Source organism: Otolemur garnettii, unplaced genomic scaffold (genome assembly GCF_000181295.1).
Source record: "Otolemur garnettii isolate 467f Iridium unplaced genomic scaffold, OtoGar3 scaffold00133, whole genome shotgun sequence".
Lineage (NCBI taxonomy): Eukaryota > Metazoa > Chordata > Mammalia > Primates > Galagidae > Otolemur > Otolemur garnettii.
Window position 1 is genome coordinate 2,131,027 of NW_003852528.1, and position 14,465 is coordinate 2,145,491.

The 14,465-nt window shown below is 53.4% G+C and overlaps 1 protein-coding gene across 1 annotated transcript in view; it reads left to right on the top strand.

Annotated features, from left to right (window-relative positions):
- The window catches only part of MLPH (melanophilin), a 43,212-nt gene extending 34,089 nt beyond the window's left edge, over positions 1-9,123 (top strand). Inside the window, exons 9-15 of the mRNA XM_003798266.2 lie at positions 2,760-2,945; positions 3,168-3,323; positions 4,599-4,691; positions 5,465-5,542; positions 7,116-7,173; positions 8,074-8,174; positions 8,707-9,123. Of these exons, the coding sequence (XP_003798314.1) occupies positions 2,760-2,945; positions 3,168-3,323; positions 4,599-4,691; positions 5,465-5,542; positions 7,116-7,173; positions 8,074-8,174; positions 8,707-8,733 (699 nt within the window). The 3' untranslated portion in view covers positions 8,734-9,123. The remainder of the gene's footprint in view (positions 1-2,759; positions 2,946-3,167; positions 3,324-4,598; positions 4,692-5,464; positions 5,543-7,115; positions 7,174-8,073; positions 8,175-8,706) is intronic.
- The last annotated feature ends 5,342 nt before the right edge of the window (positions 9,124-14,465 follow it).

Consider the following 14,465-nt stretch of genomic DNA (forward strand, 5'->3'; position numbering starts at 1 on the left):
CCTATCTGGCTATGAGGACACTATCGTAGCCCTTCAGCATTGGGGTCCCTATCTGGCTGTGAGGACACTGCCGTAGCCCTTCAGCATTGGGGTCCTCATCTACCTGGGTCTGGCACCTCTCCTGCCGAATCCATCCTGCCCTCCCCTTCTCCCTCACTGCCACTCCCAGCTTTTGCTTGGTGTTGTCACAGGTGACCTTCCCGGGCCCTGTCATGGGTGGTCTTTGCTTTCTTTCCACTTCTTGGGAATCTGGTACTTTTGAGGTGGTGGGGGCTGGTGTTCTGATGGGGGAGTAAGCCAGGTGCTCTGGCCGCACTTTCTCTCCTTCTGCTCAGGTCTCTGAGCTGAAAGCGCCTGTCAGCCATGGGGCACCTGTTGACTCGCCTAGAGAACTCAGCAGGGCCCCCCTTCCACTATTGTGACACCAGGCAGCTGGACCAGGAAAAAGGGCCCTGCAGCTCCCCTTTAAAGGAAATTGAGGTGTGACAGGGAGGACTGTGGAGGTTTTGCAGCTTATGACCTTGAGCTCTGAGAGCAGGTGGCAGGTGGCTACCACTGCAGGCCTGCAAGGTCATTGCTCTGTGCAGGCCAGCTGGCCACACTGCCACCACGCCACCCCCACAGGCTCAGAGGGCATGAGACATGATAAACTCCCCAGGGTATGTGATGGGGGTGGAGGTGATTCTATTGGCCCAAAGCCTCTGGGGTCCCAGCCGTTAGAGCCAGGTGGGGTCCACTTCTACACTGTCTTTGTGAATGGTGATCAGTTCCTGTCTGCGTCCATTTTGTGCTGACCGCCACAGACCGGGCAATTTGCAATGAACAGAAATTACTCTGCTAGTGGTTCCAGAGCCAACGCTGCTCTGACAGTTCCACCACCTTCCACTATTCCCCTTGGCCCCACTGACCCTGCCCAACAGCACTGGGTGCCTCCTGCCCTGGGGTTTCAGTGGCCCACTTACTCCGGGAGAAAGTTTTGCTCCCAGCAGAGTTTACAGGCCAAACTTCACCGTGGTTCTTTTCACCCATGAGGGCCTCCAAGGAGACTCTGATTTTTGAACTTTATCAGAAAAGTAGAATCTTATAAAAGCACCCCAGATAAAAGCTCTGATTAGCCTCTCACTGTTCACTCTGGGAGGCCCCCGGCAGTGAGGCCTTTGATCTGTCTAAATGGGCTTCATTCAAACAGAAAATTAAATGATCTAGAACAATATCCTCCACTTGCTGGAGGCAGAGGGAGGGATCGATGCTTCCCGGCGCTCTGTGGGCCATGAGTGGCTTCCTGGTGGAGGGGAAGCCTGTCCTTCCCTTCAGTGCCCAGCATCAGCTCCGGTGACTCACAGCTCCTCAGGAAGGACAAGGACAAGGGGCTGGAATTCTCTGGGCACAGCCAGCAGCCTCACCCACACCTCTGCATCTCATGGGGCAGAGGGAGGCCTCGGGGTGCAGCACCAGTGAGAAAATGCACAGTCCAGTGAAGGAGCTCTGTCTCCCCACTGTGTCACGGGACTGACCTGTGGGCTGTGACCCGGAGGAGTCAGCAGACGCCTCCCGAGAGGTTCTGCTCCCTGCCTGGCTCCTAAGAAGGTGCACATCCCTGTGGGGTACTCACTCCGGGCAGGGCGGACAGTGAGAAGCACTGCAGGGAGATTTCCCGAGAGTGACAAATGTTCCTGACTCTAAATTCAACAAGCGAGCCCTGTGAGGGGCGTTACCCACTGTGTCCTAGAAGACGTCACCAAGATGCTCTCACAACTCCATTGGCCATTTTGAAAAAGTCACAAATACTCTGCTGCTGTGCAGCCTTGAGCCGGTGTCTGGGACAGTGATCTATGGCAAAGTGAACGCAGGAAGGTGACCCAGCGCCTTGGCTCGTGCCTGGTACTCGTGGACACTCCAGGGACTGTAAATGCCCTGGTCACTGAGCAGCTCAAGAACACAGCCCAGAGCCCCCCAGTGATGCAGCCATGGTTATTTCAGACTTAACCCAGGGGCAGCATAGAGAGCCCGGAGGCGGGACCAGCCCCCTTCAGCCTCAGCTGGCCAGATGCTAACAGCTCAGGGCTGTGGACTTGGTTCAGCACCTTAGTACCAAGCCAGGAACCAAAGGAAAGGGCTGGGGGCAGAGGCAACAATTGTCCTCCCGTAAAGATTCCCACCAAGGAAAGCCCAGAGTCTTATTCAAAAAAGCAAGTCTTACCAGCAAGCAGAAAGAGAGAAGAAAATTCTGACATATGCCACACACGACACAGGCGGACCCAGAGGACTGGCTGAGCCAGAAGCCAGTCACAGAAGGACCAACTCTTGTGATCCACCTACATGAGGTCCCAAAGGTGGACCAGGGCTGCTGGAGGCAGGGGAGGGGACGTGGGGTCAGTGCTTAAGAGGGACAGCCTCAGTTTTGCCAGATGAGAGTTCTGTGGCCAGGGGTGGTGACAGTCGGACAACACAAATGTCTTAAGGCCACTGTGCACCAATACATGGTTAAGATGGAGAATTTTGTGTGTATATTTTACCACAATAAGAAAAGTTTTGAAGAGAAGGGAGGGCAAGAGAAAATGGCGAATCTGAGATAGCCCCAAACCTGCGGAGCCTGACTGACTAGGCCCCAACAGGGGCACTGGGACACGCTCACACAGAGAAGGGACGCGGGGGGCAGCTCCCATACCTGGGGTGTGCTGGGCCGGGCCCATCTCGCAGCCTGGGAGCTTCGCAGCCCCAGACGACAGCTGACTGGGATCCACTGCTCGTTCCCGCAGAGTATGGCTGCCAGGGCTCATGGAGATGCCACCATGGAGGAAGAGGCCCTGAAGAGAAAGCTGGAGGAGCTGACCAGCAACATCAGCGACGAGGGAGCCTCATCTGAAGAAGAGGAGGGCGAGGACGGAGAGGCAGAGCCCGACAGGGGCCTCTCCACCAGAGCCCTCCCCTCGGTGAGCCTGGAGGTGAGGCCCCCCCTGGGGTCCCGGCAGGACCCGGCAGAGGCAGGGGAATGGGTGGACAATCCCACCAGCCAGAGATTTGTAAGCAAGCCACCACCCTCCCCAGGGCAGGAAGCCAGCACAAGGGTGACCAGCCACCGCTGACCATTTCCCTGAGTCCAGAACGGGAAGCAGCGTAAGGCCGAGTCTCCCTCCTACTAACCATCACCTGGCCCTCTCTCCTAGGTGTGCTCAGCTGCGGGCCACACGTACGGACTGAAAAAGAGCCCTCAGGGCCTCGGGGACCCTGTCCAGCTCAACAGGATCCCGGACAAGGAGCTGTCAGAGCTGGAGGACAGAGTGGCAGTGACAGCCTCAGAGGTGCAGCAGGCAGAGAGCGAGGTAACTCCCAGGGGCTGCGGGAGAACAGGGTTCCTCAAAGATAGATGGTGATGGTGGCCACCTACTGAGAGGCTCCCACAGAGCCCTCCCGTCAGCCCAGTGGAGGCCGAGCATGAGTGTGTTGGGTCCTGTGGGATCCACGCACCTCGGCCATGGCTAAGAGCTTGAGTCTGGGTGAGGGTCATGTCCACAGTGTACAGCGGTCACAGGACAGAACCCAAGTGTTCAGGCCTCCCAGAACAGCCAGGGCAAGCTGGGCACTGCTCTGTCCCACCCCCTCACGACCTGCCAAGAAGCGGGGGAGGCTCCGTCCCTCAGTCTACGGAACAGCCAGTCCCACGTTCCCATCAACAGGTGCCTGTCACTCCCCGAAAAGGAAGGGCCTCCCCAGAGCCGTTCCCATCCTGGAAGTGAGTCAGGGTCAGGGTCAGGGACTTTCATTCTTTATTCTCCCTGGCTCTGCAAAGCATTTTTAAATACCTTCAACGTGGCTGGCATCACGTGGGGCACAGAAGCTGTAGCTGTGAACCTCGGAGACCAGCCCCTGCCCTCATGGAGCTCGTGATTTTAGTGGAAGGAGACAGACAGCAAACAGACAGCCTCAGTTCCTTCCATGAACAGTGCTGGGTCCCCTAGAGAGCTTGAGGGAGGGGATACTAGGAAGAGAAGGCAGCAGGGCACATCTGGAGGACGGGGTGCAGGTGGAGGGAACAGCACCAAAGGCCGTGGGGTGGTCCCGAACCTGGTGTGTTCAGGGACCAGCAGCGAAACCCTGAGACTGGAGCAGATGACGAGGGGAGGGTCAAGAGGAGGGCAAGAGCCATGGAGAGAGAGATCTGGACACAGGGTAATGAAGCCCGCCTTCTGTTTCTAGAAGCTTCCTCTGGCCTCAGTGGGAGGAGTGGCCTGATGGGGAGGAGAGGAGGGCCAGGGCAAGGGTGGTGGCCATGGGACTGAGGTGGAGTGTTTGGGTAAAGAAAGGCTGGACAGTGGCCCTTGGAGCCTGGGGCACCCGTCCCCAGGCACCGCCTCCTTCAAGCACTGATGGGCCCCAGACTTCCTAATGTGCCTCCAGAAAATGCACAGAACCCCCTTCCTCCTGCCCGAGGGGACCCCCATGGAGCACCCACACATGGCCACAGATGGGCCTGTGGCTAGGACTCCAAGATTAAGAGAAAGACGGTGGCCTTATGGGTAAGTGGGCGGCAGCTGTTCTTCCTGTTCTGTGACCTTGAGAGGAGACAGAGCATGTCTGTCTGTCTGCTGTTCCCCCAGGTCTCAGACATCGAGTCCAGGATCGCAGCCCTGCGGGCCGCTGGGCTCACCGTGAAGCCATCAGGAAAGCCCCAGAGGAAGTCCAACCTCCCAGTGAGTGTGTGTCCCCAAGACATCCCCCGGAGCTCAGGTGGCCTGACAGCTGGAGCCCTGGGCCACCACCCCTCTTCCAGCCACGTAGCCCACTGTGGCTGTGCTGAGATTCTTGTTGGTATTTGTTGTTGTTTCTGATTGAGCAAAGCCACTTTTGAGGGGACTCTTGTCCCCTGATCTGAAACATAGTTTAAAACACCAAGGTGGTCGTATCGCATGTGGAAAGACTCAATGGGTTGCCTCTTAAAATGGGTATGCTAGACATCAGGTATGAGGGGACATCTCCAGGGACCTGCCCTCACATCAGAGACCCCAGGCCAACATCCTCCTCTCCTGATTCCATTCAGGAACCTTCAGACAAAACCACCCTGGTGAGGAAATTTGGCAAAAGAATAAAACACGTCCTTAGGAGAGTCCCAGATAGGGCCACTAGGTAGGATACACAGTGCCCGGCAAATTTGAATTTCAGATAACAAGTCATTTTCTAGTATAAGTATATCCCCATGTAATGTTTGGGATATACTTACACTAAAAATGCTATTTGTTGTCTATCTGAAATTTATACTTGACTGGGTGTCCTAAATTTTACTTTTCTAAGTCTGGCAGCCCTAGTGTCAGAGCCCTTGAGTGGCAGGGAGGGCCAGCGTGCTCTGAGCTCTCCCAACCAGCCTGGAACATCCAGCCTGGCGTCCAGCTGGCCTCTCTGACACTCCTCCCTGGGGCTGGAGGTTCAATAAGGCCATGAGAACATGAGCTTTCCCCTTGGCCTCCAGGTACTTCTTCCTCGAGTTGCTGGGAAACTTGACAAGAGTCCAGAGGATCCGACCACTGACCCCTCAAAGGAAGTCAAGGTGTGTGTTATCCCATCCTCCCCCAGGGGCTGCATGAGGAGGAGTCAGCAAACTTCCCAGAAGCTGGAGAGTCCACGGAGCAGCAGTGCTGAACTGTCTGCACTGAGAGCACAGCCGCTCCCACAGCTGGCCTCTCCAGGAACGTGTGCTGGGATGGGTTTGGGTGGCAGTGGTTGGTGGAGGGACCCAAGAGAAGCCGGAACGGGAGAGAAAAATTGAGATGGGGCCAGGGAGGCCACGAGCAGGCATCAGGCAGGAAGCAAACCCAAGCAGGCTGACTTTGGCTCTAGACGCAGTGTAGGCCACACACAGAGTTGTCCCACTTGGGGGCCAGGCAGCTGGGCAGCCCTCAGTCATGGGTGAGGGCTGGGCCCTGGGCAACACACATTCCTGGGCACTCCTGCCTCACCCTGTGTAGACATGGGGGCTCCAGTGGCCTGTCACCTTTCTCCATCTGGAGAGCTGGAACTGGAAGTGTCAGCACCCAGAGGCCCATGCACAGGAAAATGGTGCAGACACATGGGCAGAGGGGACAGGACACTCCCAGATGGGACACACAGAGGCAGGAACCATCCTGGGATGGAGCAGACCTACGGTTGGCAGGTGCCACAACAGCACCCGGGAGGGGTGGGTGTCAGTGCCAGGTCCCACTGCAGCCCACTGACCCCTGGAAGCCATAACAAACACCTGGCCGCTTCTCTTCAGAACAACATTGGATAAGGCTTCTTGTTACAAACTGTATTTTTTTAATATTCATCATTCCATTTTCTATTTATAAAACCCAGCAAGTAGGCAGTGTTATCAACCCTGGCCGTGCTGATGAGCAAACTGATACTCAAGAGAGTGGACATGCTTGATCACACATGAAGGGACCACAGGGCTCAGCTCAGGCCCCTGGCCCTGACAGCTGTGCTCTCCACTGGGCCATGGCACTTCCTAATTTGTCCTGGGCAGCCCAGCCGTGGAGGCCTCTGCAACTGCCTGAACAGCCACAAAACGAGACAGGCAAAATGCCAGGGAACCAAACGCGGGAAAGAATCTCTAGGGAACTGGCTATTCCCTCCACCCCTAAAAAAGGCCTGAGAAAGAATTCCTTATCACATTGCAGTGAGGTGACCAGCTGCAGTATGGAGAGGTGTAGGGAGCTGGGAGGTGTATTAGATGAGCTTAACCTGCCAATATCCCTATTGAGAGGGTAACGGGCCCATTTTACAGGGGAGAAGACTGAGGTCAGAGAGGATGAGTTGTTAGTTGTCTGCGTCACACAGTGGTAAAGGCTGGCACTGGGATTTAAGCCCAGACCCATAGAGCAGAAATACGTGCTCCTCTCTGTAACACCCAAGATCGGCAGTCCCCCACAAAGCTGAGCATCCCTTATATTCAGGCACTGGTGCTTAATGTACTGAAAACATGCATTTCAATATTGTCAAAGGTTCAAATATTGCCAGAGAACAGAAGGCAGTGGACAGTTAATTATTAATAGCAAAAGCAATAAGAAATCGAAAATTAGCTGGCAGAGTTTCTAAACATTGCAACAATTTGATGACACCTGGAGACATTCTCTTTCTTCTAGGCAACAGCTGTGTTGTCTCTTCCAAGGAGAAAGTTCACTAATTCCCCTAAAAGTCAAGGTAAGAGCCACCTGCTCTCCTCACCCCCATAGACCTGGGAAATGACCAATTGCGTTCTGTGAATTTCATTGTCATATGGAACACCTCTTGTGTCCTGACTCCTGCACCCCTCGGGCCACCCTCAGTGCCCAAGGAGTTAGTGTTCTGGACAACAGGAATCTGATGCTTTAAGCCTACAAAGTTGGTGGTGGGAGTGTCGCCACCCTTCTCCATATAAATTGTCCTAATGCAATACACATCTCCTGGCCCTCTCGAGCAAAGTACAGGAAATCATTCAGCCTCAAAGGCTTTGGTGGTGACTAGGACATCAACTTTGTCCTGGACAAATGAGATGTGAGGCCAACCAGCGCCCCCACACCTGGCCAGGCTGTGAGGGGCTCGCTTGTGGCCCAACCACCGCTCACCAGAGGCCAGCAGCTCCTCTCACTATGCAGAGCCCAGCCTGTCTGCTTGCTGACAGCCATCTCAGGCCCTCCTGGTACCCCTGTGTCTGAGCTGTGCCTTTTAGCCCCTTAATTCAGACCCTGCCACAGCCCTGGCCCTAGCAGGCAGGGCTTCATGTCCCTCCTCCCCTCCCAGACAGTCCTTGGCTCCCACCTGCCTGCAGACCAAGTGGGGTTTCTCAGCAGAGGCTTGCAGACTCAGACCATTTGTCCACACGCTGGAGCCCAGCCTGCCTCCTGCTCCTCCCACCCAGGGGGCACCTTCCTTTCCGTGGGATGACATGAGTCTCCAGCAGACACTGGGTCCAGAACAAGCCTCACAAGCCCATCACTCAGCACCTAGGCCTGGGCCCGGCCTCCTGCCCAGAACACACATGACTCCCCCTGTGCACACCTCTGTCTTGTTTGGGGTAAGTTCATGATTAACAAATCACCTCCCTTATTCTTTTTCCCAAAGGAAAAGATGACGATTCTTTTGATCGGAAATCAGTGTACCGCGGCTCCCTGACACAGAGAAACCCCAACGGGAGGAAGGGGATGGCCAACCACGTCTTTGCGGTAATGTTTCTTCTCGTTCTCTGAGGATCCCTTAAAATTCCATGACCTGTAAGATTTACACGTAGGTTTTAAGTCTTCTGAGTAACGAAAATTGGGGGAAATGAACAAGGATTAAAGCCAGAGATTTGAAAAAGTAAAGCAAAATCTTTCCAGTAGGGACTTGAAAATCTAAATGCCTGAAACAAGAATAATGCCCTCTTGGGCTTTAGAGCTTTAGACATCCCTCCCTACATCCCATGGGTGAGGGCCACTATCACCCACCCACATTCATAGCTGGGGACCAGGCAAGTTAAGTTAAAAATCCCAGGGTGGGAGGTGTTGACTAAAGCTTTGACAAACACAAGCATTTGGCCAATGTGTCTGTGTGTGCATGGGCTGAGTGCACCCTCCAGGTCTATCTGTGCATATGTTCCTGTGTGCACACCCGTTTGTATGTGTCTGTGTGCACATCCATATGAGCTAAGTTTGTATTTACCTGTGTGCACACCCATCTCAGCGTGCTTATGTGTGTGTGTGTGTCTGTGCTTCGCAGAAACCCGTGATGGCTCACCAGCACTAACGGGGGAGGCTCAGGGCAGAGCAACAGGGCAGCCCTGTGCTGTTTGCCCCCACCATGGCCGGCTGCCGTGTCCCTCGTTGGCTCTGCACTTCCTGATACACGTGGGCACCTTCCGGTGAGAAACAAGGAGCACCCGCCTCCACCTGCAAGATGACGGCGGCCCTCAGTTCTTCACTGTTCACCCAGGCTCACTGGCGACTTCCAAGGCCACCTCGTCAGCCCCTCAGATACGTGATAAACAGCTGAGCTGCTGTGACTTCAAGACAATGCTGGCTGAACTTTTTGAAGGACACAGAAGATCTTCTCCACCTCGATCTCGTCTCCCCTTCACTCTTGGCTTTCTTCTGTTGCTTTCATGAATGGAATGGAAAAGAGATGACTCACAACGGACGAGCTGTGTGTGTGTTCCTGACTGTCACAACTGAGTGTGGGCAGCTGTGTGTGGGCATGATTGGAAGTCAGGTATCAAGACAGTCACTCAGCTAACAACCAGCTGAGTAATGAGGGAAGAGCAGACAACCCTGTCCTCCACTCCACAGACAACCCTTCTGCAAGTACCCCTGCAGTCCACAGACCAGAAGTTACATTGCAGCCAAGGGCAGAGAGCACGTGTGTGGTCGCAAGTGAGCATGTGATCGGTGCCCAGAAGCAGGTGCAGAGGGTCTGCCGGGAGAGGGAGCTGATGGGGCTCTGGACAGGCAGGCGGAAGACCTGGGTCCAGCCCAGCTCTGCCTCTTCACACATGGATCCAGTGGGACAGAGGACAGAAGTCCAAGGGTTGGGGGGAGGCAGAGATCAGCCAGCCACTTGCCACTGGTTCCACAGATGATCTCTGAGCACTCCCCCTCAGACAGCCTGGGTCTCAGAGCTATTTCTGGATGTCTGTTCTGCTTGTCTAGTTTTAAAGGGAGCCCACAGGGAGTCTCCAGAGCGGTCTTTGAACATCATAGCGGTAATCACCTCTCACCTTCACTGAGGTTCACCCCACACGGGGTCCAGGGGCTGCAAAGGCAGGGGTGTGGGAGTCTACCTCCTTCAGAATCAAACAGGTAGCGGAAACAAGGGTCAGGTCTTGTGTCTCAGCCTGCCTTCTCTGAGTTTGATGCCTCAATCAAAATTAAAGCTAAGGGTTCAGCGCCTGTAGCTCAGCAGCTAGGGCGTCAGCCACATACACCGAAGCTCATGGGTTCGAACCCAGCCCGGAGCTGCCAAACAACAATGACAACTACAACCAAAAACTTGCCAGGCGTTGTGGTGGGCACCTATAGTCCTAGCTACTTGGGAGGCTGAGGCAAGAGAATCACTTAAGCCCAAGAGTTGGAGGTTGCTGTGAGCTGTGACGCCACAGCACTCTATGAGGGCAACATAGTGAGGCTCTGTCTTAAAAAAAAAAAAATTAAAGCTAAGGTTCAAATCCCAAGTGCTTTGCTGGGCACCAGGAACACCCACATCGTCAAGAAACAGGAGCACGCAGTAACAACTGCTTTTCTGATTCCTTGTAGCATCAAATAAGAAGGTGGAGACATTTTTATATACTACCCAGCTGGAATTATAAATTCCATTCTTTGAAAGAATTCCTCAGCGTTCCTTTCCTAGCAGATGGGTATTTAGAAGTGTCCTCTAGGAAGCTCCAGGTGACAGGTCAGAGCCCACCGAGGCTGTGTGTACAGAGCAGTGCAGCTGCTGCTCCTGCTTTCCAGCCAAAGATTGACAGAAGTCAGGGGTTTCACTGTGACTCCAGATGGAGATAGAGACAAGGATTTAAAAGATTTCTCTGCAGTCTTATCCAATGTGTCCAACACGTTCCAGTCCTGCCCCCCCCCCCTTCACCAAGGACTCCTGGCCTCACTGCACGTTATTGGAGCAGGGCACAGTTTGACAGGCTGTGTCTCCCAGGTCTCATCAGGGATCAAGCCAGCCGTGCATTACAGTGTTGCAGTGGTTACCATGATTTTACATCAAGCCATTGCTTCAGTAAGTTCCAAGGGCTTTAACTTTCCAGCAGCTCCCTGCAGAACATCCTGCCTTCCTGGGGGCCAAATAATCCATCCTCAAAGATGTAATGGGATTGTGACATGCTGGACTTCTGAGACCCCAGCTCCCTGCACTCAGCATGTGGGTGGAAACTAGTAACTTTCCGCGCTCCCACCCCAGAGTTATTACATATGAAAAATCTTCTTACTTTATTGGGATAAAACAGAAAAGATAGATATGCAAAAGGAAAGAAGATAAACAAAAGAAGTCACAATTATCTACCAACCAGCAAGCACTGTGAAGTCCCTCCAGACACTCATCACCCATAGGAGGAAGGGAAGGCCCATTCCAAATCTGACCTCACACGCACAGCTTCTCAGGAGGGGAGCTGCCACAGAGACGGGTGTTTTGCGTGCTTCTCCCTGAAAACATCCACAGCAAAATCTTCCCAGAGGCAGCTTCACTGGCACGTGAACAAACAACTTCTCAGGTACTTTGGTGGCCACACCTGTAGTTCAGCAGCATCCAGGCTGAAGTCCCTAAGGAAGCGGTCATGCTGGGGAAGGAATATTTTGCTGCCTCACTGCCAGTGCTTATAATTTCATATGTCAATTGGGTTCTGCTGTGAGTACCTAGATGTCTGGTGAGACACAGCTGACATGTTGCTGGGAGGGTATAGTTTAAATGTGATTAACAACTGCATCAGTCAACTGCAAGTAGAATGACCTGCTGTGATGTGGGTGGGCTTTACCCAATCAGTTGATGTGTCTGGGGGAAGAAGGCCTCCAGTCTTCTTCCGCCCCCAGAAGCCTCCAAACACCAGCTGCAGCATGAGCTGCACCCCGCCTCCCTGCAGGACTCAGGCTCCCCAACCCCCACCACCTCATAAGCCAATCTCTGAGAATAAGTCTCTCTGCATCCTCTCTCTGTGTGCGTACACTCTCTCAATTCTGTTTCTCAACACACACTGCCTATAAAAGAGCCTTGTGTGGTGTCTTGCATGGCACTGTGTTTGAAGCTTGGAAACTGGTGACATGGGAGCCACATGAGAGGGTTGGGGACACCATTTCCTTTGAACACAAATTCAATGACAAATCCCCAGGGCCATAGCCTCCTGGGACAGGAAGAGACTCCTACTGCAGTTCCTCTCTCCCTAAGACCTCAGTTTCCAGATGACTCATCCTTCAAAAACCACTTTCTAATTTACCAAGGAGAGGGCTTTTAAAATTTGTCGCTAATTTGGATTTTCAGAAGACATCTGTGTCAGCAACAGCTTTGCCACTAACTGCACGTCCTCCTGTTGTGGCTGCTTCCCAGTCCCCAGGTCCCTTCTTCCCTGTCAGGTAGCTCAGCGTCTTTCTGGGAGTCCAGAAGAATCCTGTGTTTGGGACGCGCACTGGTCAGAGCCACAGGCTCTAGCTTCTTCCAGGAACAAGGACTGGGAAGAAATATTCCATCAGTTCACTCACACACAGATTCCTGGAGCCCCAGATTAGTTTCCTGGGGCTGCTGTAATAATGTACCACGAACTGGGTGGGTCACAACAGAAATTTATTCTCTCCTAGTTCTAGAGGCTGCACATCCAAAGCCAGGGTGTGAGCAGGGCTGTTCCACCTGAGGGTTCTGGGGCAGGAGCCCTCACCTCCGCCAGCTGTTGGGGGCAATCCTTGGAGTCCCTGGCTTGCATCACCCCGATCTCTGCCTCCATCTTCACAAGGCCTTTTGCTCGTGTAGAGAAAAAAATACAATCTCTTCCCTCACAGCTTCTTAGTTGAGACACTCTCCTGAAAACTAAAGCCAGACTGACAAGAGAAAAAGCAGCAGGAGTTTCTCAACCCCAGTTGTGCCCATCATGGGGAGAGGCCCCGGTGTACAGTGCTTCTCCCCCAGGACACTGGCGTAGGGGCCTTGCTTATGTACCATTTCAACCATCCTATATGGTGACCAGACAAAGAAAAGGCCATCCTTGGGCTTCCAAAAGCTAGATGGGAAGGTAAATCATAGGAAGAGTAAAGTCTGCTCAGGGATGGTCTGGCGGCTGCCTCTGGGCCGAGTGTCCCTGGTGTTTTCACCTTCTTCAGCTCAACAATGCCTCATGTCCCAGAGAGGAATATTTTGGCTTCCTTTGTGTCTCTGTATATCTGTTCTCTTCTTAAAAGGACACAAGTCATTGGACTTTGGGGCCACCTTAATGGTAACTGACCACACACAGAGACCCTGCTTCCAAACCAGGTCATGTTCTGAGGTTCTAGATGGAATCTATTCCACCCACTAAAGAGCAAGATGACGGTCTAAGAACCCCAACCCAACAAAGCCGCCCACCTTGGTACCACTGCTGCTTACCGGGCACCTGCTATGTGCTGCAAAGTTGCCGTGCTGAGAGTCGAGGCCCAAAGCCCTGAAAACTGGGACATGCTCCCTCAAGAGCAGGGTCCTTCCCGGCTCACACGAGGGCTCCTCAGGGGCACCTCTTCCATTGGGGCTCCTTCCACTGCCAGAGGCAGAAACCCACTCACACCAGCCTGAGGGAAACCCAGCAATCCAGGCGCCGAGGCGGTACTCACCCCACCACCACCGCCTCACCCACTCTTCTTTGCCCTGTGACTGTAACTGCCCCTTGGACCTTTCTGCCCCAACTCTCTGGGACTGCTCTCCACCAGTGGCCACAGCTTATTGTTCCAGACACCCAAGAGACCAAGAGCAAGGCCCTGTGTGTCCTAGGTGCTGGCCAGCCTAGAGGTGGCCCACGCCAGAAAAGAGGTGCCCATGCCTGGATGAGCAAGGGAACAGGTCACTCTGTCCCATTATATGGCCCAGTGATCCCACATGGCTCTCCCATTTCACACAGCAGGTTTCAGAAACAGGCGTGAGTCACTCCACAAGGGCATACGTAACATACACACTGTGGGAAAGGGGACCTCAAACCTTAGACACCCCCTCAGCATAAGCAAGGCTATTTTAGTGAAGGCCATTTAGAGGAATTGGGCCTAGAAGTCAAATGAACTGAGACAAAGGTCAAATCACAGACAGTGGCCAAGCTGGGGGGGAGGGGGGTTGTCCAGAGGATGAACCACAGAACAATGGTTAGCGCCCCACACCCCTCTCTCCTGGAATGTTGTGGAGTGTGGACTGTCCACCCTGGCTGGCAGCCCCTCCCCTGGCTACTCCCCACCCACATTCTTGTTAAACCTGTAAGTTTGATAAAGAGGCCCGGAACCGGGAGGGGCCCATCTGATCTGGTTCGGACCCCACTTTTGTTCTTTTCCTTAACAAACTCCCCTTTGCCTGTGGACAGGCCTCCTCTTCTTTCCGCAAACTACCACCCCATTTCTAGCCCACACCCACCTGTTGGGTGATGTTCTTTCTCGTGGGGAGAGAAGGACGGCTTGGCCGCGGGTGCAAGCTCACTCCTAGAATTGTTTAAAAGCAAGAAACAGCTACACACTCTTAGGTGGCATGTAGCAAAATGTCTTTATTTTCTACTCCCTTTTATTGGGAGCTAGTCAGTACACCACATTGATCGATAATCCTAACATCCTCATTTCTTATCTTAAACTATAGAAAAGAAAGAAAGTCCGGGAATGTGAGATAGCCATCATAAGATTAGCCTAAAGAAAGAAAGTCCGGGAAAGTAAGACAACCATCTTAAGCTAGCCTCAGGCTATTCCTCTTGGAAGACCTAAAGAACAATACATTATCTGACTTCTATTGTTAAAGTTAAAGGTTAGGATAAACAGAGGAGTAAAACCTTTCTCTTC